A 25,595-nucleotide genomic window follows, 5' to 3' on the forward strand; every position below is an offset into this window, starting at 1 on the left:
AATAAAATGAGTTCAACTCCAGGTTTGTGCCAAATGCACATCAGCTCTTCAAGGGATCTCAACCAGTGACCAGTCCTTCAGACAACTTCAAACCATATGTACAGCAGGGTCATTAACTTAACTGGACCAGACTAAATCTAGTCCAAAGTACAACCAACACATAGTGAAGCCGTAGGGACCTCAGCACCGGCTGCTTTAGTCTCTCCGCTCGCGTTGCTCTGAATTACTTGCTAATGTAGACATAACTGACATCACTTTAGATATCCTGTTTTTGACCCTGGAGATGCTTTGCTACAGTCTTACTGTAATACATCTTAGAAAGTTGGCATGAAGAAAAACAAGGAAATTATCCATGCATACCCGCAGAGTATTTTCTTCAAGTCCGAAGGCCACAGAAATTTTGGAAACAAATGAATTAACCAGAACGAAGATGAAAGTTAATATTTAAGGATTTGGGCTTGTTGTCATATTTTCTTCATGGCAGAATTGCTTTATTTTCTTTATGTTATGTTTAACACAGTCTGCAGTTTTAAGAAACTAGATTGTATTTGTCCTAGCTTTAGAAGATAGGATGAGATTTAAGGAAGTGGGATAAATCTCTGCTGCTAACAACTGGCAGGGGGTATGATTCTGCCTCAAGCTGCAAGGTGCGTAAAATGCTCCCCTTAGGTATGTGAACCTGTCAAAGAAACTTGAGCCCTGTCCTGAGAATTTCTCAAGGAAGTGTGCATAATCTGTAGTACTTTTGTTTGGAGGTGAAGGTGGAGGGCGGGGGACAATTTCAGACTTTTGAATTTACTCTTAAATTAAATGTGGCTTTTTTTCCCCTAAGACTAGCCTTGAAATAACAAAATTAATATTCATAGTGTTACTTTTAGGAAAAAGTTTCTGTTGTCTAGGGTTGTTTTCATTTGATTTGGTTTTCTTGAATGGTAGAGGAAAGTTGCCTTTGTAATTAATCTCAGGTATCAGCTTTGCAAGCATGTTGCTAGGTATCTGACTCTCCTCTCTCTTTAAGAGGCTATATAAAGTTCTTCCAGCTTCTTCAGCTTCTTCAGCTTTAAAGTTCTTTCATACATGTTACTAATGGATACTTTTTACAGAAAAATCTTTATTTTTTATTTTTTGTCTCAAGCTGTGTCCACATGCCCTGGCTGCAGCTATGTCAGCTGAAAGATTACCTCCTGCAGGCCATCTGGAGCTATTCATCACTTCTCCTCTGGTGGAGATACCACTCTTCCAGTCTGTTAGTTAAGCAGTTCATGTGAACCTGCCCACCTGTTCGGTCGAAAGGGTAGAAAAATCATGGTAGAAGAGGCACGCTGTATAAACTGACCCATCTGGTTTTGACTAGTGTGGATTCAGGAGCAATTCAGCACGTCAATCTGAGGGAGGCAGTAACCTCTCATGATGTGCAGATAGGGCTGGCTAGGGGTTGTAATCTTTTCTGACAACATATCTTCAGCCAAGAAAGGACATGGGAGCACAGCTTTAGTGTGTAATCAGTGTAATATAAATTATATAGATCTGTCCGTTCTTAAAAGAATGCTTTAAGCTGACTTTCCTATGATTCTATATAGGATGTAGTTCTGCATAGGTTTTCTCGAAATAGACATATGAAGATTAGCCTTCTAACTCATAATGGCACAGAACTGCCTTACCGAATTCTAACTAGTTTATTGTAAACTCTAGGGGAATGAGTTTTGAAGTCAAATCAGTGGTTGAGCTTTCTTATGAATTTACTGTGAAAAGTATATGTACTATTTACAAAATACTCATCTGTGAACATTTCTGTTAAGTTTCATTGGTTTGTGTGCAACTTGTTAGAACACTACAGAATCCAGTTAGACCAGAAGTTGACTCTGAAGTATAATATATTATGCTCATACATTGTGTTTAAAAAAATATAGCCCACTCACTTGAAAGAAACATTTGGACCCTTCAAATTATTTTTAACCATTACAGTCTCAACATAATAAGTACAATAAGAAAGTCACTGTAGAGCCAATATGCTTTAAGTATCATTGGCTAAACTAAAAATACAGAGAAAACAAATGAAGCAGTGATTCCTAAATTAGAACTGCATCATCTTGTAAAAAGTCGTTGTTTATGCCAATATCTCCAGGTGTCAGCTGAATTATTAATGCAAATTCATTCTTTCACAATAGCAGCATCTGGCAGATACTCTCACTGCTTCTGAAGAGACTGGATTTATTAAAGTGATGTCACTGCAGGAAGCTTTTCTTATTTTTCTTCTATATCTATTTGTTAATTCATTAGACATAATTAAACCTGAATGATTTTCTAAAACTGACTTCTTCCAAGCTCAACAAGAAGCTCTGTTACAGCACTGTCTTATATAAGAGGAGATGAGTGTACTTATGGCCACGGTGGATATATTCAGTTATGCCAGTGTTTGTAGGAGTAGCTTATTAGTGATTATGAGCACAGGGCATTTTGGAATATATGTATTTATTATTTAAGTTAAATAAATATTGATACCTAATGGGAATACAAAACCAAAATGTTTCAAAAAACTAAGGAAGGCTGAAACAAGTGTAAGATTACTAAAAACATTTACGAGAGATTTAAGTTAATTGGGGACATTGTGATTTGAAAAAGAATTTAAAATACTGGATTTCTGTGATCAGCTCATAGCTGATCATAGATAGCTCATAGATTTCTGTGATAGCTCATTTCATTAGAAACAGCTATAGGTTTACTCATGTTTTAAATGTTCATATATTATGGAAATTAAGCATTTTATAAGGAGGTGTAGTTCTTGTTTTCAAAAACACCCTATCTCTATAGCCATATCTTTCAAGATGATATATGTTGAGACTGCAAAGTATAAAACATTGCTTCTAACTAACATGCAAGTTTTGAACATATCTCTTTGAAATCAAAGAATTAATAAAGTTCGACCAAAGAGGTTGACAGAGAGAAACCAGCTATGTTTATGCCTAACTTCAGTGGTTAAATTGCTTACAGTAATGAGACTCTCTTGTGTTTATTTTTAAATGTTTAAATGAATCCAACTATTTTCTCCTGTGTTGAATTTCAGTGAATGATTTAATCACCTCTGATGTTAGAGCTCTATTTTATCAAGAACTTTTTTCCCTGATAGCTCAGCCATGATTTGAATTTTGCAGACTACACAGCAGCTAAACAGATCAGTAATAACAGTAGTCACTTGTCCCAGCGGTAGCATCCTTCCCATCTCCAGGTGTGCTGAAACCAGCCACAACATTCAAACACATACACTAACAGTAGCTGCATCATTGATCTTTGCTGTCATCAAGGAAGTGGTTTAGAAGACAGTTGTTTTCACTTAAAAGGTGAATTGTACTATTATAATTTCTAGTTGCTTGTAGTTGTAGCCCCAGAAGTCTCAGGAATGGGATCACTCACAGCACCTAGATCCTTGCCAAGATTCTAATAGCAACTTATTTTTGTAACTTTTTAAATTTACTATAATAATTATTGACCTATAAGTAGAAATTAGGACCCTGTAAAAGTCATGTCAAAGAGCAGAGTGTACACTAACTTATCAAAAAGCCTGTCCTTCTGTAGTGTTTAAAGGAAACTCTTTTCCTAGCACAAGGTGAAAAATGTATACTTAGCTGCTTGTGTGTGTATGTATATGTGCATACACACACACACAAACAGAGCTTTTTGAATCACAGTCCAAAAGTACTTTATGTCATTCTTGTACAAAATTAGTGTTCTCTGATTGTATTTTAATCTAATGTATGCCAGTAAAATTATTTTCCTTTTTTGTAAGTAGAACTAAGAAGTTGCTTTGTCTACAAAGTTGATCTTGAATTTATTATAGTAAAAATTTTGCTTAGCTGTAAAAGCATACAAAGCTGTGCAGGAATGTAACCATTCATATCAGAAAATTAGTGTGGGTAAAGTAAGTGTGAATACGTTTTAACTGAAATATCTTAACATTTTAAATGCCTACCCACTAGCTAACATCCTAACAAGAAATTTACTGGCTGAAATGCTGTGTATGTTTTTATAGGTCTTTTAAGGGATTTTTCTGTCCCTATTGTACATTCGGTAGCTAACCTTTCCTTGCTAAATTCATACTTAGCTTTTTTGGATTTCTTTGGATTTTTTTCAACTGATATATGTGCAAATCTAAACATCAAGGAGCTTCAAATAGTCTAATACACTAGTTTCCTTAAGTATTAAAAAAAAGTATGCTTCTCTCTTGAGGAACCAATAAGTAGAGATTAGAGAAAGAAATATGTCGGAAAATGAGAGTGGTAGGAATGCAAAAGGCAAGACATAGGGGGATTGCAAAAATAAAGGTATTTTACAAGTTTTGATGTGAAGCTAGACAAAGCACTATGAGAATTATATTTCAAACATTAAATTCAATCAGCAGTTCCTTTTGTGTTCAGTAAACTTTGTTTCTGTTGTAAATGGTGATTTTCAGTTAATTCCTTGTTTAATTCTGAAAATAAAGATGACAATTTAAAAAATTATTTTAAAAGTACATTTTAAGGGCAAGAATTAAATTTAGAATCTTGAATTTTATATAGATAACAAGTATACAACTATATATCATCAATAATTAAGGCTAATAAATATGGCCATGAATATTTTACTTCATGCTTGAAAGCTTACACCAGCCTCTTTCTGATAATGTTCAGGATGAAGCATTTGTGAAGAGCCAACTATTGCACGTTGCTCTACTGTGATAATCTTGCACTTTTTGTTTAAATGTTTGGTGCTGACTCCTGTTGGAGACATGCATTATAGTAGATGGATTCCAAGTCACACTCAGGATAGTGAATCAAGATGTTGCATTGTTTTTACTGTTTTAAATGTATATACGTATGAAGAATAGCAGCATGGTTTTCATTGTTTTTTCATACTTCAGCATTATCAGCACATATTTTGAGAAGGAAAGTGTGTGTAGACTAGCAAATACTTCAAGATGGAATTGTACCAGTAATGAATGATAGACTATCATTTGCCAGCATTACTTCTGTACATATCTGCTACGTTGTGGCCTGAGCAATAGCAAGAAGTCTGCTGCAAACCCTTCCCATTAAGTTCTGTTTCCAACTATGGAAGTGATGCATCGAGGAGTAGCATCTTTGCCTGTGAATTGCATGGTGTCTTATGAATTATCATAAAGGATTTATACCCAGTTTGATTACTTTAAAGAATCCTTGGTTTTATACAGAGTAAAATACATCTTAGAAAAGTACACTCTGAAACACTTTTGCTGCATAAATATTCCAAGAATTCAGTTAGCTTTTAAATATTTTAAGAAAAAATGTAGAAGCATTCTTGTGTACAACGAAGGCAATTGTATGGAAGTATTTGTTATCAGCCTTCACAAGAGAATTATTTTGTTGTTATGTTTCACATTATTGTTCCTTACATATCCATTTGTATTATACCTCAATACCCTTTTTCTTTTCTTTTCTTAGATTCATAACCAATACCCAACAGAGTTTGAGTTCAATCAGTATTACTTGAAGTTTCTGGCTTTTCATTACATATCAAATCGATTTAAAACATTTCTTCTGGATTCAGACTATGAAAGACTAGAACATGGTATGTGTGATGTGTATTGCACATTGTTTTTGTAATTGTCCATATTTTTCCCATCAGTGTTTAATCTACAAAAATTTGCCTAGCTTGAGATGGTCCAGTAATTGTATGGTGATGATCTAATGAATTCCAGTTCAGGAATATAAAACAAAATGTAGGTGAAGAGTATGTAGGATTTTATGAGTGAGTGATTCCTGAGTCATTCCACTGATGGGACTAAGAGAAAATGAAACAAGAAATCAGTGCCATATCTCTGTCTGTTTAACAATTTCTCTGCTTGATACAATTTCCCCTACAAAATACCTTATTTTAACAGAAACAAAAGCCTTAAGGATACTTCAGAGAGTGCATGAGGTTTCAGGAAAGGAAAGCCTTTCTGTCTATTATCTCTCACTCATTTCGCTTGAATTCTCTTCTGTGTTTCTCTTTTGTATTTCGTTTTTACTCCATTCACCTGTCATTTGCAGACTCAGTGCTTACAGTCAAGACCTCATCTGCCATCACAGCCCTCTTAATAAGACAAGCCACTTGATAACAACCACATTTGAGGCTGTTCTTGGAGCTTATTCACTTAGCAAAACTCTTGCAATAAATGCTCTGAATTTCACTGCTTCATGAAGTGTTTTTCATGGCATATGGTCAATTTTAATGCTTTTCTTAAAAAGTAGAGTAACCATGGAGCAGATTGAACTTGAGCAGCCATTTTATTTCTATAAAGAATATTGGTTTACAGTATTTACCTTGCTTTGAGCAAGAGATTGGAGTAGATGACCTCCTGTGGTCCCTTCCTACCTGGATTATTATATGATTCTACAATTTCTATTTATTTTTTTAAACCATGTTTGTTTAGTGTAGGGTAGTTGTGCTTTCAAATACCATTGCATGCAGTATAAAGTCCTGTTTCCAGTAGTCTTTGACTTAACCTGTATGTCATTCCAAAGCCATTTAAGATTGCGCAGGTCTATGGCTGATTTGTTTACACTGGTCTGATCTGTTTTGCCTGTAGTGAGTTAGCAAATAACTCCAGGCGCAACTGGTCTGGCAGATTGGAAGGGCTGGTAGCCTCTGGTAGTGGGGGCAGAATCAGCTAGCAGGGCTTGGTATCATGACCAGTTGAGCCAGCACAGCTGCAGGCAGGAGGAGACATTTATCTGTACACTCAAGTATTCCAGTAAACTTCAAAACAGGGGTATAAATATAACATCATTGAATGTTTTTTCATACCAAATGGATATTTTAACTTACGGAACGAGTGGCAGTTACAAGTCACAGCAGTTGTTTCATCAGATGTGATGTCCTGTGGCATTAATATTTGATCGTAGATTTTATTATACGTTTAATCTATAAAATTCCTTTTGGCTGTGCTTTAGTGTTTGTTATGTATTATTATAACTCTATCTTTTTGATGCTGTTGTTTTCCATAGGGACATTGTTTGAAGATAAAGGAGATAAACATGCCAAAAAAGGAATTTGTATTTGGGAATGTATTGAAAAGATGCACAAAAGGAGCCCTATTTTCTTCAATTACCTCTATGCCCCTGCCGAAACAGAGGTATGGTATTAAAAAAGAGGTTATTTGTTATTCTGAACGATTCCTTGAGTACATTTGATGCCTTGATTGTTCTCACCTGAATTAAACTTTGGGGGACAAAATTGACCCTCCTTCATTGACTGGTGTAGTGTCTTACAGGCTTGTAACCTCAGTCATGATAGTTTTGGAAGTGTCACATTAGTTCACTGTAAAGAACCAAAATTTGGAACATCTATTTCTGCATCCCACTGAGGTAAATGAGGATACCTATTTGATGCAATTTAATTATATGAATGTTTATAAAAATAATTTCAAAATTTGCACAAGTTGTTTAAAAAAAAGTTACATACTGTAAACCACGATTCTAGGGAAGAGAGTTCAGAGTATATTCCAGTCATAATGGGATAAGTTTCATAATGATCTAATTGAATCATATTACCTAAGCCAGTGTCTAATATGATAATGTATGTTCACTAGGTTGGACTGTGTCTTGAATAATTATAGAAAATTCACAATACCCTCACCATTATGCAGTTCTGCAATAGAGAGGGAAGAGGCAGTCAAGACGTCTCAAAGAACTGCAAGAAAAGGGTGCATTTCATGCTGTAGCTCTGATGGCAAGGCTGACTTAAGATGTTCCTGCCTTCTCTTGCCCCCCAGATGTTCATTGCTGTGCTGCTGCAGCCTTCTGCTTCGGCAGTAATCTTCCCCCGATAAATGGTTTGTTTGCATGCCTGTCTGCTGGTGGTTCCCAGAGAATATGACACCACAGTCTCTACCCATCTCTGAGGCCATGTTTCCCTTGCCATTTTTGCCTCTGCTTCTCCATTTTCTTGATTTTCCTTTTCCTTGTTTTACCACATTGTATCTCAGCATACATAGCACCTTATGCTTTATTCTGTTATGTAAACTGACCTGTTTTTAAAAAAAAAAAAGAAAAAAGCTTATTTTCAGTCTGGATCAGATCGTTGTTGGCAGGGAACAGTACGGCCCCCTGATCCCGTTATACTGGCACAACAAAGTGGTGATGGGAGGGGGAGGCAGGAGGAAGCAAGAAGGTGACATAGGAACTGCTTCAGTTGTCTTTGTTACAGAGAAACATGTTTTCTCTGCAGAACCATCACTGTGATGAATTCAGAGCTTGATGAGCTTCTTGTTCCCTGTATGTTCTATCCATTTTACTGTAAACAGTACTTAGTAGCCTGATTACTCAGTAATTAAGAATAGCTTTTGATATTTTGATGGTATTTTCTTTCTCCCTTTTGGAAGAAGAAGCTTTTTCCTCATATGAAATGGTGTCGTAGTACCAGAATTACTCATTATGACTGAACATCACTATTGAGATTTTAAAATTTCCCATTCATCTGAGGCAGTAATTCCCCTTAAGGAAGGTGCATACAAATTAAGAGTGTTACCTTACTTACTAGAAGAAAAAATATATATTTTTAATTACAAGTAATCTGTTTAAAACTGCTCTGAAAAGCTTACAGCCTATGGCTGCTTGCCTCATGATATTACTGTGGCTTGTCCACTGATGTTATAGAGCCTATCTTCCCTCCCTGATGCTACAGAGTCTTAAATTATCTGCTGAAAAGAAAGTGAAGAGTGACTGCTATCATTTGCCTTTTATATCTTTAACGGGAAGCATGAAGACTGTGAGAGTATCAACTCTGTATGCTGAATTTGAGTTCTTGGTGAGCACCTGATTGAGTAGAAGGATAAATATGAGCAATATATTCCCAAAGCTCGTATCTTTGATCTGACTGAGCCATTTATAACAGGGTCTTGCCGTGGAAATTATCAAACGACAGTGCCACTCACCTAATGCAATGTTAAATTTAGTATAACCCAGAAAATTTTTTGAAAAAGTATTGCATTTTTAAGTCTGAATCTGAAAGACCTGCTTTGTGTCATTGTAATAAAACTTTCTTTCAAATAGGCACTGAAACCAAACGTGGGTATATCCAGCCTCAAAAAGTGGGATTATTATGTAGAAGAGATTTTGGCTACAGGTCCTTCCTATGATTGGACCACGGTGACAGCAAAATGCAGTATTTTAGAGGAAGCTGACCAAACGGATGGTTCACGCTCTCAGAGTAAGAGGAAAATAGTATGGCCATGTTATGATGATGTTAAAAAAATACAACCTGATGCCATCAGCAGCCTCTTAAATGTAAGTACATATCTTAAAAAGAACATAAACGTTTTTAATGGTCATGAAATTCCTGTTTACTTTTTATTTAAGTTATTACCCTGTAGATACACTGCTATTAAAAGTATCTTGATAGATATCAAAAAAGAAATTTTATAAAAATGTTCTGTTGCCTTGAAGAGATGTTGAGTCTGGGAATCGGTCAGACTTCCTGCAAAACTTGCATTGTTCTGAACAAGCACAATTTTCTGGGAGTATGCTTTAATAGTAGTCAATAACTATTGGAGATAACATTGTATGCTTGAGAGCCATTTGTGGATGCATTTTTTCTGCTGTCTTTTTGAAATAATAAGGTAGCTAGCACAATAGATTTTTAGTTTGCCGTTGTCTAAGATATGCAGCTTTGTCACTACAAGAACTGGTATTTTAATTCGGGCAAACATTGGTCTATCTTCTTATCCTGTTGCTACTCAGTTTAAAGTAAATGTAGGGTAAAATGTCAGAGCCAGATTTCCAAAGAATCAGAAAACAAATCTGACACTTGTTGATTTCAGTGGAGAGGCAGACACACAAAAATGTCCCTGGACATCTTGGCCTGAATTTCTCAACAAAGCTTTTCATGATTGCTCTTAGTTTATTCATGTTGACTAGGACTTGCTCCTTCCTTTTGGATCATAGCAGTTGCCAAAGCAGCAGATGCAGAAACTCTGGCTCACAGGCTTTTCTTTCTGCAGAATTTACCAGGTATCAAAATAGGATGTGGAAATGAGGATAACACTTCAGGCTCCATACACAAACCTAATGCAGATTATTAGATACCTTAGAATATTTTGGCACTTGCAATAGATGCCAGACTTCGGCTTTTACTTGTTTGCACTCATTTAGGTTCCTTAGGTTTTGTTCTTTAATTAGAAAATGAAAAAGGGTCCTATTTAACATGAAAATTGTTGCAGTTGTATGATTTAATATCTATATATTCTTAAATGTCTGTTATTTTATTATGATTAATTATCACTGCTAATGTTTAATATCATATGAATTAATAGCTTATGAAAATGACAGGGGCATTTTTCACTTCTTAGAGCTATTGTTTCAAGCTGTGTGCTTATTCAGATACACACCGCTATGTACAGGTTTTTTTGTTTTGAAAGCTGTATATGCAGACTTTATCTTATAATAAAGCTGGGATTATGAAACCTGATGTAGCAATTCATGAGAAGTGGGGATATGCTGTGAGTCTCTGAACTCTCCAGATATCAAAAGTGATTTTTATCAAACATCTTAGGGCAGGAAGGATCTGAATAGGTTTGACTCCTTGAGGATAGACTTACTTTTGCCAGAGAGTTAATTTTATTCAGGAACATTCCTGGGATCTCTTTTGGTCCATTCCTTTCCCTCATGATTGACCAAACACAGAAACAATGTCCAACTGAAAAAAAAAAAAAAAGAGAGAGACAGACAGAGATTGAGAGATTTCAGCTGTAAAACTCTCCTTGACTCAAAAGAGCATAGCTGATCAAAGCTTAAGGAGCTTCACAAATGCAAAGAAAGAGCCTAACAGTCTGTCAGCAGGGATTCCTTAGTAAAAAACAGAGAGCTTTCATATCGGGTAACTGGAGGCCAGAACTACATTGGGAATATGGCAACAGTGCTCTTCTGCAATTCTGCCTGGAGTAAATGCCAAATTATCCATATCCACAGCTGTGAAAAAATGCCATATAACAAGGAAATTAGCTATATTATATTCCAAAGATATGCGGGTCAGGTTTTATAGAGTTTAAATGTTATCTGTGAATTAGATTATAGTAATAAAAGATAGCAATAGAGAGGAACTTTTGGAAAACTTTGAAGAGGTTGTATAAAGGTTACAAAAATATTCTTGTAAGTGTAAAAAGAAAAGTGAACTTCCTTCTAGAACAAGTTGTTAATTTAGTGCTGATGTAGGAGAAAGACCTCTCTTTAATCATAAATGTGTTGGTATCCAAAAAATGTTTGAACCGAGACCATATTGAGCTCTGGCAAACTATTAGGGAAGATTGATTCTCCCCTAGTCTATAATGATAAGCCCAAATATGTTTGTTCTTAAAATATTTTGCAGTTGAAAACTAGATAATACTCTTCAAGATGTGAAACTGGAACAGAGAAGCTATTGAGTGGCTTAATTCAGAATTTTCCGTGGTAGAATGTGGTGCTCTTTTATTAAGAGAAAAAGGTGTAATTTTACAGCAGTAAACATTGTAAAGAATCTGGATACATAACAATCCACCTCTAACCAGCTGCATCTGATGGCTCTGTAGTCTCCACAGAACCTCATGCTTACGAGTTTTAGGAAGTTAACTGATCTGCACATTTCATTCATTTAATCCTGAACACTAAAAGAAGCCTTTTAAAGATTGCAAATGTTTAAGTGCATTTTTTAAATACATATTTCCCCATAAAACTTCTCAGTTCACTTCTGCCTCATCAGGGGCAGCCAACAAATACAAGCTAGGTTGTTCAAACCTTAGATTCTCAAAAGCATGTGTAGAACACACAAATGTTCAAAAGTAGCTGCTTCCCCTTAAGGCCATTCTGCATCATAGAAATCAGAAACAAGGTACCTGCAAAAGCTTACCAATAGTAACAATAGCTACCCATCCATTTGTTAATGAAATGAAAGATAATTATAAAACAGAAAATCTGTGCCTCTCTTTTTTCTTTCAGATTAGTTGAAAATAGTTTTAAAAGAAAATTCTCAATAAAAGAGGGTAGATTTCTCCATGAAACTGAGGTTCTTGCTAGGTTTTTTTGTAAGCACTTGCTTTCCTTGCATTTCATGTGTCTAAAATGCAGAGTACATAACCTAGAGGAGTTTTGTCCAATAAAAAATTAAAAACAAAGGAGGAGAGCTTTTAAATTGCAATCAGATAATACCACAGTGTGGCACATCCAAGTGTATGTCTTCAGTAGAGGCTAAAGTTTTGGGTTAAATGTTTCCAAAAAGACTAGCTCTTCACATTGTCCTTTGACATGTTGCGATGCTTTATAAATGAGCTAACTGGCCTGAGTGATACATGCCTGATTGCAGTTGTGTTAGAGGCAATAGTTTACCTGCAATAGTTTACCTGTATTTCAGTGAAAATACAAGTTAAACCCCTGAAGGCAGAAAGTTCTCCAGTGTTTCCCACCAGTATACTAATGTTCCTAGAAAGACAGGCAGTCCCTGTATTTCATTTGGAGTGGCTCAAATTCCTTTTAAGATACCTGTTAAGAATTATGCGAGATGAACCTAGATGTCCTATTCTCTCAAGTAAGTAGTTACATCACCAATGAGTAGAGACAGTGATTGATCAGAGAGAGGTTGGCAAACTCAAGGCTGCCACTTCTGGATGCCAGTTACCCAAGTTAACTCTGCTGCAGCGATACACCAGGAAGAACTAGAGTTAAAGGGTGAGTGAACAAACAGCAAAACAACAAAAATAGTACTCATGGTTGTCAACTATTTTCTAACCTCCAGTTATGAGCCAGAAAGATTGATTCCTCAAAGTGAACCCTGAATCTAGAGGTTTTTTCCAAATAGTGATCAACCAGTCACGTACAACTTTTTGCATACAGAAACCTGAATACTTGATAGAGGTGTCAGTTCGATCACTGGATACCCATTCTGGATCTTTCCGTTTGTAGCCAAAGTCACAGAAGCCTTCTAGTCCAGGAACTGAAGCGAAAATATGGGCAAGGAAGGACTTACAAAACAGCGATCTCCGTCACAGTCAGGCTAATAGACTACTGTAGGACTTGGTCCAGGTTGTTTTGTGTGTGCATGAACACACTGGGAAGAAAGGTGATCAGTCTCCACAGCTGGAGTATTGGCAGGATTAATTTTTGTCTGTACTATTCAAATATTACAAGGCAGATTACCTAACAGATATTTCTTTTGAAAGGTGCAGTAGTACTAATTGCATTGTAATTATTAATTGTAATTATTAATTTCAGGAAATGGATGCACATACAATTGTTATTTGTCATAACTTTTCTTTTTCTGCTTGTTGATTCTTGCTCCCATAAGTTCAGACAACAGGAGATGAACTAGGAAGATAAACATAAATACCTATAAATTTTTCTTTCAAGGAAATGCTGGTATTCATAGCCCGTTCCACACATGGAGGGAAGAAAAATCTGAAGTTTTCAATAAAGTTTAAAACTGAAGGAGTGAGAGTAAATCGTAGTGATTTATAGCCATGTAAGTTTTCTAGGCAGAGTTTATTAAGGGAGAATTCATTCCTAAATTTTCAGCTTATACATAGGAGATGGTTGAAAGTTTTTCATTTTAGGTTCTGGAAGCACTAATCATTGTGGAGCCAAAAAATAAAGGAATGTGACCTAGTTGCTAAGTAACAAGTTTCAGTTACTTCCAGATTCTGCAAAGAAAGACTCAGAAGTCAAGACTGGGGCAGAAGGAAAATGATCAAATTAAAACCTAACTAATTTTTAGCACTAAAGAGCTTGTATCCTTTTGCAGAAATCTGGAAAGCCTTTTACAAAAACTGTCTGTGGTAAGTGCTTTCAGCCCTGTGAATCCCGTCAGGAAATGTTTTACACTCAGCACTTCGAAAGAGAAGCAAGTAATCAAGAGAAGCCTTTAGTCTGGCTTGTGTTTGCCATCCCTTGACTTTGTATCTACAAATGAAGATATTCCAAACAAAGCTATTCTATTTCTTGGCAGGAAAGGAGGCCACATAATGTTTAACGTATATGTGTATAACACATGCATGTATAACGTCAGTACTCTAAACTTCTATTTTGATTCTTGGTGTTAAGCCAGATGTCTTATTTTTAGCTTTACCTTTGAGTTTTCTAATTTACTTTCAGCAAGGAAGAGTTTGGAGAAATATTTTGTTCTTGTTATATCTAATACTGGCTTTTTTATTTTCAATTCAGAGTTCAAAATTCAGTTCAGCAACTGCTTCCTCAATTTCAGCTAACCAGAGGGACTTGCTTATTTACAGTGACAACATCTTTCCTGGTTTAGTCGATTTCCTGGTCAAAATGTTTTCTTATCTTAAAAATATGCAGTCATTTTCTGTAATTCATTCAATCATTAATGATTTCCTAAGGAAGCTGTCATTCACCACTATCAGTTGGAGAATATGATAAAATCTAAATTAATTGTTTGGTATAGAAGAAGTAAACTGTTGTCAGAGACTTACTGTCTCTACTTTGAAAATAAATGCCTTGGGTTTTAGCTGGCTTTTACATAGCACGGGAATTCTCTGTCCTATCGTAATTTTTTGTTCCATCATGAATCCTTATTTGGATTTGTAAAATTGATGTTTTTAACGTGGTTCCATGAAAAAACAGATTTTTGTAACACTAGTTGTTGATAATAAAAAATATAGAAAGGAACAGTGGCAAGGAATATGGAATGTAAAAAGATGTAAAGATGTATGATGACTAATCAAATGTATTGATGAGTGTTATATTTAAGCTGGTTCACAAGTAAACATAAACTAGTGAAATAGCTTCTTTTTACTAAAGTCTGCCTGCATTGTCTTATCAAGAGGAAATAACCCTAACTGGAGGTTATCAACATAGGTCGTATTCCCAAGTTCCACAGCAAGAACATGTTGTTATAGTTTGGCATCCAAATTGAATAAATCTTTCTATTTCATTTCCTCCTTTTATTACAGCTTCATATCACATTTTATAAAACAGGGTAAATGTTAATATTGGCAGTGTTCAATGTTGATGTCACAGCACAGAATTTGCTCTTTGTAAATATTTTTATAAAATATATACTAGCCTTATTGTTATCATGTTTCTGCTATGGCAATTGGTGCTGAATGTTATGTGTTCAAGAAGTGACCAGTTAGAAATGTTATTCTCAGGAACACCCTTTTAATTTGTTTCAGGAAATTGAAAGGTTGGAAAATAAATTAAATCAGAGCCCAGAAAGATGGCAGCTTTTGTGGGAAAGAGTCAAAATGAATCTAAAGGATGACACCAGACAAGACAATGTAAGTAGCAAGAGCTCATCCAATAGAGTAAGTTAATTCCTGCTATAAAGGCTCCCTGGGACTCTGACAAAATCACTGTACTTGTTGGCGTAAAACTTTGCTTTCTAAAAATTGAATATATTGTTCTAACCTCAGATACTGGCTCAGTATTTCTGCAGGTAGAAAAATATATATGCTTGTGCCATTTATCTGATTGATTCTCAAAAGATTAATGCATCAGACAAACCAAGCATTTTACTAATACACAATTATATGACTTCACATATGTAAAAGATTTTTTGTGCCTGATTCTTTAAGCACAAAAAAATCAGCTCCTGAAAGTGTTTGAAAGGACCTCACTGAGTTTCACGGATACGTAAAGATATTTGCATGGCTAAATGGAATTTTCGACTTGTAGATTCTAATCGAAGCGGGATCTGCTCATGCTCTGTTCCCGGCTCTTGACTGCTGTAAAACTGACCAGTTGACAGTATAGTTACATCCCAAGTCAAATGTTGCCTCTTCGCTGTCTGTGTATGCTAGGAAGAATATTAGATAATGCTTTATAGGGAGCTTTCTCTATAAACTTGGCACAACCTAGTTACGAGCTCAAAGCTGTACCCCAACTCTTGAGCTTCCCAAGCTCGTCCGAGTTTGCCAGCCTCTACACCGTGGCTAGTCCCCAGCACGACTTTGCTGTTTGTCCTTTGCTCTCAAGAAAGCACTATGCTTAATGTCTGTCAGACCTTGATATCTGTCATTCAAGTTCACTCTATACCCTAGACAAATCTAAAATGAAAAAAAAAGTTTTATCCTAGCAAAGAAGAGGATTAAGTTTTTTATTGAATAATTGGAAGCAGAAAAGAAAATGGTAGCATAAATATGCCTGACATCACTCTCCTGTCCTAGCCATTGTTTAAGGATTTTCTGATGAATGCAGTAGCTAATGGTCAGTCCCAAAGGACTCCATCTCTAGGATGCTGTCATGTAGATTAAGACCAAGTTCAGGATCCTTGTTGCTCCAGTTTTACTTGAAGTTTTTTGAGATTCTACCAAAATGACTTATATCTATAAAGCTGCCCTTGAGGACCTCACTTTTTGTTTCTTACTAATGAATTCAGGGGAAGTTTACTGTATCCAAAGGTCTAGATGCCTCTGAGAAAGCGAGGGAAACATTGTTCAGGCTTACGTTGCTGAAATATATAAAACTCTTGTGAAATACTGTTTTCTCACACCATGTGAACCCTTCTGCTTAGGAAATTAATTGAATTGCCATCTCTCTGCCTCCTCTTTTCTGAGGCAACGTTGACTTGTATTATCAAGATATTTTTGCCCTCGTAATAATTTACAACTTGCATGTTATACCAACTGTTATCTATATAATATTGAGGCAGCCTAATAATGCAAGACACATTACTCAATTTCTACAAACACCAGAAGTTATTAAGAATATTGATGAGCATGTTGGTATGTATATCCCTTATGAGCCTTCTCATCTGTTTGTCAGTGTAAAGGTTTGAGCTGTTACAGTAAAAAATGGCTTTTAGTGTTCTGTGCATTGCTGCACATATTTAGGATTGAGTAAATAATGAAAGGTAGATCAAGCCATAAGTATCTATTGTAGATCTGTCTAATATTTAATATAATAAAGGTGACTAAGCATTTTATCTCCTAATGAAAACTCCTCTATTGACAAGCTGCTATTGTTTGAATCACTGCATGTGTTTTGGGGATAGCATATATGCTATATATCCCCAACAGCCTAACAGAATTCAAAATTTCTCTCTTTCTAGGCAGTATTTAGTACATCCTATTACAAGCCAGTCATTTTTGGTGGAGCAATGTAAAACAGCACTGTCTCCAAAAGTATGATGCAGTCAAAGCCTCATCCTTAAGTCTAAAAATATTAGTGAGGAATAGGTGCAACTCACACAGTATGTTGACCCCTTACAGCAGTAGTAGCATGGTAGAATACAAATCTAACTCTCTGTTTCATTCCATTCACTGGGAATATTTGGAGAGATAGTGTTTATGTCAGTGCACAAATCAAATATTTTGGTAAAGGCTTATATTCTTGTATACTGAAAGCTTATATACTTTGCTACTAGTCCCCTCAACAATCTCAGTTTCTTAATGTGGTTTCACTAGTCTACAAAAGTTAAAACACAAAGTAAGCATCTGATCCTTTCCCCTTCTAGCTATCTAAAATATTTACTTTTAGAGGCAGTAAAAACTCTTCTTTTTTTTTCTGTCATGTACCCCAGTCTCACAGAGACAGAACTCTCTGTTAATGTTTAACAAGAGGTCAAACTCTTCCGTTTACAACAATGTCTATATATTCACTTTCACCTTTTTGGTCACTTTTATCCTCACTAGGAATTCCAGAATTAAAAGTTTTGCAAATCTTTGTCAAGTTTTTAAGTACCTTGCCAAGGTACTAGCACTTATCTTCTGAGGACTAGTAAAATTAAAGCTGGAAAATCTATTGTCAAAGTGCATGACCCACAGATGTGTGTAAAGCTGATGTCTGAAATAACGCACTTATTCCAGGATGAAAATCAATAAAATGTTTCCTTGAAGAGTGCACTTCAGTTAACATTGTGCATCAATCTCTGTCCTCTTCAGACACTTCTTGCACAGCGTAGTATGAATTAGTACAGTGAACATACACTAGGTTCTCATTAGTTTGGACTAATGACTAGAAAGTTGGGTAAAAACAAAAATATAATAATAAAATTGTAGTAAGAAGACTAGCTACAGTTCTTTGCTATTCACTTCTTGTATGCAAGTTGCTAACTGTGGATTATCAAAGAGAGTTGTGGATTGTATGTGTTAGAAAGAATTGTCTGATTTGGGATTCTCCTCTAATACTTTTTCTAATGTTTTGGTTCAGCAGGCAATCACATTTCTCAGTTCTAAACTTGGCTAGATCTTGTTTAACCTTGTTTGTTTTATTTCTATTTTTTAGCTCAGGAGACATCCCTCTGGCTCCTCAGGAATGATGTCAGCTAATCTACATTCCTATCAAAAGAGGTCTTTGTTGGAAATACCTGACCACGGGCTGGGTGAGGAGCAGAGTGCAAATATCTCTCCCTCCAATGGAGTAGACAGAAGAGCAACTACACTATACAATCATTTCACATCAAAGAACGATGAAAATAGGTAAACTGAATAATCATAGAATATTTCTGAACCTCATTTTAGTAGGCATTATGCTACTCTTTTACCTTGCATTGTAAGAGTACAAGTTTCTGCCTTAGAAAAAAAAAACCCAAATTTTCATATGTACAGAACACACTGATCCTGCTTTACTGCTTCTCGGCAGTTTTAATTATATTTAGCTCTCTTGTTGGGGAGGCCCTCTCTCTCCTAGTAATACCTTTAAATCTTCCTCTTTATAAGCACAAGCAAAGTGTAGCTGTATGATATTCAACTCATCCAAAGCACTGAAACAGTTAGTGTTTATCAGCAAATCGCAGCTACCAATAACTAATCTAGTCTGTGGTTTAAAATTGATTTGTTATCCTGCAGTAAAATAAGCACTTAAATAGTGTAGTCATTTGGGACTTTGTCTATCACTAGTATTCAGATTATGGAATCACGTGCCATTCATATTTTCTGTACCTTCCAGATCTTTTGAAGGTACGCTATACAAAAGAGGAGCTTTGCTAAAAGGTTGGAAACCTCGCTGGTTTGTGCTGGATGTGACAAAACACCAGGTAAAGCCTTTTCAAGAGAATGGATTTTTATGTGACTAGTTTGTTGCATTTTTATTTACCAAGTTTGTATAGCGTGATTTTACAGATAATACTCAATTTTTTTCAAGAGCAATGTGTATATTACATTGGTACAGATCGTATGTGTATCTTGTGTGGCTAACATAACATTCTGAATGAACGGGTTTTATTTATTTTTTTTTTTAAACAGTGATAACTGTTTGGTATATAATCATAAAAGACTTCCTGGACTGGAAGTTATGCATTATTGTTTGGACCCAAACATTTTTGCCTTTTCACATTTTCAGGGCATTACTGCATACAAGGAATATAAGCAATTTTTTAAAGTACTGCTAACACGAGAAGGGCATTAAGCAATTAAAAGCTGAGCATAATCTGGCCTTTAATATGACCTGTTTAGTTTTCAAAAGAACCAAAAACTCTCTCTAAGGTAGCTAAAAAGTTAGAAGGTATTTCATAGAGTGCAGCTGGGAAGCTGAGAGCTAACATGGTAGCTGACAGCAAATTTAATTGAGGCATTTTCACTGAAACTCTAGTACTTATCTATGCTCCCAAAGCATGTATTTCCTCTTTGTTCCTAAGCACTTCGCCTTGAGCACTTTTCTTTGCAAATGGAAGTACATTATATACTGTGGAAAACTGCAATCTGATTTTTTTCAGTAGAAAAATCCAATTACCTCTTATGGCATGTCTGGTGTTTTTCTGTAATCTGTATTTAATGCAGCTGTTCTGGAATCTCTACATGAAAGTATTTTCAAATCATAAGAACAGGATCTTGGATCTGTCTGAAATCAGTTTGAATTTTGTCATTAAATTGAGGTAGAGTTTCACCCCAAAATTTTATGTCTAAAAGTCCTGAAATGCCAAGTTCCTGATAGAACAACAATTTCAGATGCCATATGTCGGAAAATTGTAGATTAGTTATAGTGAAGTGAATAAATGTAGTTGCGAAATGGTTCATAAATATTCTGAAAATCATTGCACAGTAAGGAGCACTGAAAACAGGAGATCTGTTCTAAATATTTTAACCAAATTTATGATGTATATTGGAATGCTGCGCTGGAATCTCATTGATTAATGTTGGGTCATTGGGCAGTAATCTTCATTTAGCCAAATATTCCCCACAATTTAAGGTTTTTAAAGTAACCTCTGAGACATATGCTTTTGTTAAAAAAAAAAAAAAATCTTTTTATTAATGTGTTTTAATTAACACACTATTAAAAATATATATAATACAGACTGAGCATTTCTAGACACGTGTGCCAATGTACCAACCAATGTTCTAATTAGTCTTCCTGGTACACAAGAGAAAAAGTTAGTTTTCTAGAAGAAAAAAAAATACTTTTAAAATTTTGTCTAACCAAATCTCCTTCTTTGTATCGTGGATGTAAGAGTCATATACAATACGCAGCAAATACAGGTGAATCTCAGATGGAATTCTGTTGTGTGTTCTTTGCTTTGAGGGTTTGCTTTATTTTTTGCATCAGTTTATGTGAATTTTTTAAATAAGCAAATATCAATTTTTCTTTTCTAGAACTATTTGCTTAATGAAACTCATTTTACAGGGTGGTTAACATTCAAATCAAAGTATCTGTAAGAAAAAAAAAAAGAATTGTTCAACCACCAAGTGCAGAATAGGAAAATGTGAGTTTTTTTATCTAGTTTGTAATTATCTAAAATGATATTTAGATTTTTGCTGATCACTTTAAATTCTTGAAATATAGATAATAGTATATATAGTAATATAATATAGTAATATATAATAATATAATATAGTTAATAGTATTTTGTTAACTCCTCAGTGGAAGTAAAACTCTTTTGTTAATTTCAATGTAATGGACAGTGAAGAAGTTGGTTTTGGTATGAAAAATGATAGGAAATGCAGGACTCTAAAGCCCAGATTCTGCTCTCATCCTTCACACCTTCTTCTACCCTGAAAGCAAAGCGTGACTTTTTGAAAATCCTCTGTTCTGTAACAGTAGTGATAAAACACTCCTCCTTTCTGCAAAGGAGCAGGGGGTGGAGACATTACTGTTATTGGAGATGTCAAATACAGGATAGGCCAGTTAAGGGCTATCGCCAGTCCCACCATTCTGTATACACCAAAGTTCTGCTTTCTGTCAGATGTGTCTTAGAAGCAGCCTGTTTCTGATGTCCTCCTAAAAATTGTTTTGCCTCCCCTCCTGGCCCCCAAACTTTTACCCAGGAAAGGGAAGAAAAAGCAAAAGGTCCACCTAAATAGCATACTTGGGTTTGTTTTTTCTCTTGTGGGTCTAGCTGAGATACTATGACTCTGGTGAAGATACAAGCTGTAAGGGACACATAGATCTTGCAGAAGTAGAAACAGTGATTCCTGCTTCTCCATCAATTGGAGCCCCAAAACATGCAAGTGAAAAAGCATTTTTTGATGTAAGTATATCTGTTCTTTGATGTAAGTATATCTGTTCTTTATTTGATCTTTATCTGAAACTTTCTTCTCTTGCTATGTTTTAACCTGTTACTTTCATTCCTGCTGGAAGGTGAGAGCTAGAAAGAGCTGTCAGGCCAACTCAGAACAAAGCTGTTACACAACTAATATGTGGCCCTCACTCTCAACACACAGCAGAAATTCAAAAAAAAGTTTCATTCCAACCCAGTTAGTACATTGGGTATTGAAGTTTAAAATAAAGTTTGCTAGTTTCTTTTTGTTTTGCGTGTTGACTTTTCTGTCTTCATGGTTTTTTTTTTTCCTTTACAGTTGAAGACAAGTAAACGTGTGTATAATTTTTGTGCCCAAGATGCACAGAGTGCCCAACAATGGATGGATAGGATCCAGAGTTGCATTTCAGATGCTTAGAAAGGAATAACATTCCATAATCAAGACATGTTTAAAGCACCTCTTTTTGTAAGAAGACACGTTTTAAATGTTACTGATGGACAACCAGCCTTTCTTACGTTTCAGCCATAAACCTTCATAATATGCTGACATTCCTTTTCTATTTAAAAATGACAACCACTATAACTGCTATTTTTTTTCTGCAGGGAGGACTTTGAAAAATAATAATCCATTTATCCCGAATTTCCACTTTCTTCAGTACAATTCCCAGCTATAAAATGCCTGCTGTATTGCACTATCATCTAATCTTATTTTTCTCATTTCAGAGTTATCCTGTTAGAAAAACTATCCAAAGTAAATTGTAGAAATTTTCCCTCCAGTAGGAAATCTATTTTCACGTTATTTATATTTTTAAACAGAAAGTTCATATTTCCAAATTAGTCATTAGTAAGAGGGAACATGTCTACAATTCCTTTAAAAAAAAAAAAAAATCTTGAAACTTGTGAGCCCAGTGGCATATATATCAGGTGGCTGAGGTTTAGGCAGTTGGTACTTTTTAAGACCAAAAAGTAAAATCGCCTGATATCAAATTTTCAGAGAAGGTGTATTTGCAGTGTGCAGGCTGTTCTCTAACTTTGTGTTCTTCAGAGTACTCCTGCAATGTTGTTACGGAATTTCAAGTTCTAGTGATTATCTAAAGATCATAGCACTTTTATTTTGGATTTTGTTTGCTGTTGTTACGGGACAATGAAAGAAAAGTGGCTGACGCTGTCCAGGAGAAATAGGCAAAAAACTAGGAATTCAGTGGAAGAAAAATCTCTTCAAGTATGAGAGTTGTATATGTTAATTTATGTGCTGTTCTGCTCACTGTAAAATAAAAAATAACAAACACGGTAATGCACTAAACAATAAAGCAAGCACTTGCACTGAAATCTTTAAAATGCAGACATTTTGAAGGACAGAGGTAAGTTATTTATAGCAGAACAATACTAGCTAGTTAACAACATTTACAGGTAATAAATATGTACATAATTGGGTTTCATGTGTTGTGATTTGATACTTTCTAAACATTTTTTGCACATGAATCAGAAGACTGTTTATAGATTTTTACATTTGATAAAATTGTGCTTGTTCAACTTAATATCTTGGAGAAACAGTTTTTAATAGCCCCAAATTAATAGAAATTTTACATTCTACAAATAGTGATGACATTGATAAGTAATTAAGCCATTGCTTTTATTTTGAAATGTGTATATGTTAAATAGCACACTAATATTACAAAAGGTTTGTACATATGATTCAGTATTTTCTCAATTTTCCAGACATTCTTGTAATTTAATGTCAGCCTAACCAAATTGACTATACTTACAGGATTTTTCGGTTATTAAATTGTTTGTTTGTTTGTTTTAACTAATGTATTTTGTCAGAAAGGAACATAAATTTCTCACTTCACACACAGTAGGAAATGCAGCTGTTTTTAATACATTTGCAATTTCAAAAAAAAGAAAAAGGATTTTTCTAGCATTTTTCAACTGATGAATTTCCACCTGTGACAATGGTGTTTGCACATTTGTATTTTTCTTTGTATATGAAGTACTTTTATATGTACTTTGTAAAATACTGATCCCATTCTTAGGTTATATAAAAATATACACACCACTTCTTATTTTGTAACTAGTTCGTTTTAACTCCTGTATGTTATATGACTTATGTATGCTAATCATCTTGTAATAAATACACTTAAGGAAAAATAAAACCCTTCCTGTTACTGTGAAAGAGAATAGAGGTATACAGCAAGACCCACATCTTGAAGCATTTGCTACAGGCCCAAGACAAATCCTTACTTACTCTGTATTAAAAACAGAGGGTGTACTAAAAACAGTGTAGTCTTCTGTATACTTGTATATATTCTTACACAGAAGTTGCACTTGAGCATCCTTAACTCAAAGTTAAATACTTGTCAACAATAACACTAAAAGCTAAAGAAATCAGAATTTAAAGCAAAATTATCATTCTAATAAGTCTCAGTATATAGTCTTTACTAAAAGGCTAAATACCTAATGTTCAATACTAAGTCATTGAATAATGACCCAGATTTTTCTTGTATGATTTCAACTTCATACCTTCACCCTGAAATGTATCTCACTCACATATATCACCTTATGCTTAAATCATCTGGTTCATAAGAAATGACAAGGTCTCAGTTGAGAATGTGCATCTAACTTGGATTATTGGGGATATGTGCACTAGTGTGGGACAGCAGAGTTAAAAAGGAAGGGGAATGTGTGATGGAGGTAGGGGACCTGTGACAATTCTTGGCTGCTGTGGTGCTTAGAGAAGGTTTGCAAATTGGGCTTGGCATGGATGCTAATGTTGCCTTAAATGTTGATCTCAGTTTTTAGTATCTGTATTGGTGGAAAATGGACTTGAGCAACTTAACTCAAAAATATCCAAATAAAAGCCAAAATGAGATGTACAAGATTTGTGTTGTTTATATAAGGGATATACAAAGGAATGGTAGGTATAGGCTTTTGTTGTGAAGAGACAGAGTTTGCATTGTCCGTGATGATCTTTTCTGTAGAAAATAAAGATTCAAATTGCAGACCTAGGGAAAATATGGAGAATAGTGTTAACTACAGGGATTATCAGCCTATTTGATTTGTGGCAGCAGTAGAGAAATAGGAGTAGAGAATTTGCTTGGGAAAAATTCTGTATGCAAAGGGATCCATCTGCATGTTCTATGAAAACTTTCCAGAAAAAGGAACCTATCCAGGAGTTGGGGAAGGCTCTATTGTGTCATATCGTTGTTCCCATACTGTGTATCACAACATTCCCACTGTAGAAAAGAGACAGTATTATCACAGGTTTACGTAAGAGATGAAGATTACTTCTTACCTTTACTCCGTGCTGAGCAACACAATGCCTGTGTAATAGATGATGGGATGAGCTGAGTTTAAGTTTTGAAGAGTTCATACTGGCATATTATGTTACCACCTTCTCCTTCCTACCTAACATATGCATGTTTTCTGTAAAAATCTTTACTTTTTATGGAACTGCAGAATTAGTATACTAAATAATAAAATACGTAGCATACCACATGTGTGGGTCACTGCTTATGTAATAATACATGAACAACTAACAGATGCAGGGCCAGATGTTCAAAATTTTTTATCACGTCCCACCCATATTATGTATATCAGATACTTTGTGAGTTGCAGACATACAAATAAGTTGTGATCTTGTCAAGTGCTGTTCTTTGCCCTTTCATCCTGTGATATTCTTGGAGTTTGTCTAAGTGGCTGCACCGCATTTCTCATTTTTTGCATCTGTGATCATTCAAATATTTTGTGTGTTTATGATTATCCTGTGACTGCTCTGGGGAGTCAGAAAATAGAAATGAATCTACCAGTTCCCCAGTTATGCTAAAATTCATGCTGAATATCAGTGTTGCACGTACTTCCTGGGTTTTTGTCTATCAGATTTGTTTCTTTCAGAATTTTGGCTACTGTGCAAGCCAAGGACAGTATTAGTTTCCACATTCTCATTTAGAAAATTATCGTCTTTAAAATTTTTCTTAACTGTCAGGTAAAGATGCTCTAAGTTCACTGCTGTTTCCTCTCTTTAATTACTTCTTCAACCAGCCTCTCAAAGGAACGGATTACTAATACAGATACTACTGATAAATATTGGGGTCTCATTTCTTTTTACACAGTACAAAATCTCCAAAAACTAATTTTACTTTTTTTATTTTTCTGCTGTAGACCTTCCCAGTCTAAGCTGATGTGACTTTTCTCCCCAAGAGACTACTTAA

The 25,595-nt window shown here is 35.2% G+C and overlaps 1 protein-coding gene across 8 annotated transcripts in view; it reads left to right on the forward strand.

The window, feature by feature from the left end:
• SBF2 (SET binding factor 2) overlaps positions 1 to 23,458 on the forward strand; it is a 272,633-nt gene extending 249,175 nt beyond the window's left edge. For all 8 annotated transcript variants that reach the window (XM_026104380.2, XM_026104382.2, XM_064513020.1 and 5 more), the window contains 8 exons: positions 5,454 to 5,580; positions 7,002 to 7,129; positions 9,048 to 9,281; positions 15,149 to 15,253; positions 18,201 to 18,394; positions 18,864 to 18,951; positions 21,247 to 21,378; positions 21,707 to 23,458. In XM_026104380.2, the coding sequence (XP_025960165.2) occupies positions 5,454 to 5,580; positions 7,002 to 7,129; positions 9,048 to 9,281; positions 15,149 to 15,253; positions 18,201 to 18,394; positions 18,864 to 18,951; positions 21,247 to 21,378; positions 21,707 to 21,805 (1,107 nt within the window). In that variant the 3' untranslated portion in view covers positions 21,806 to 23,458. The remainder of the gene's footprint in view (positions 1 to 5,453; positions 5,581 to 7,001; positions 7,130 to 9,047; positions 9,282 to 15,148; positions 15,254 to 18,200; positions 18,395 to 18,863; positions 18,952 to 21,246; positions 21,379 to 21,706) is intronic.
• Positions 23,459 to 25,595: the final 2,137 nt, after the last annotated feature.

This window comes from Dromaius novaehollandiae, chromosome 5 (assembly GCF_036370855.1).
Source record: "Dromaius novaehollandiae isolate bDroNov1 chromosome 5, bDroNov1.hap1, whole genome shotgun sequence".
Taxonomy (NCBI): domain Eukaryota; kingdom Metazoa; phylum Chordata; class Aves; order Casuariiformes; family Dromaiidae; genus Dromaius; species Dromaius novaehollandiae.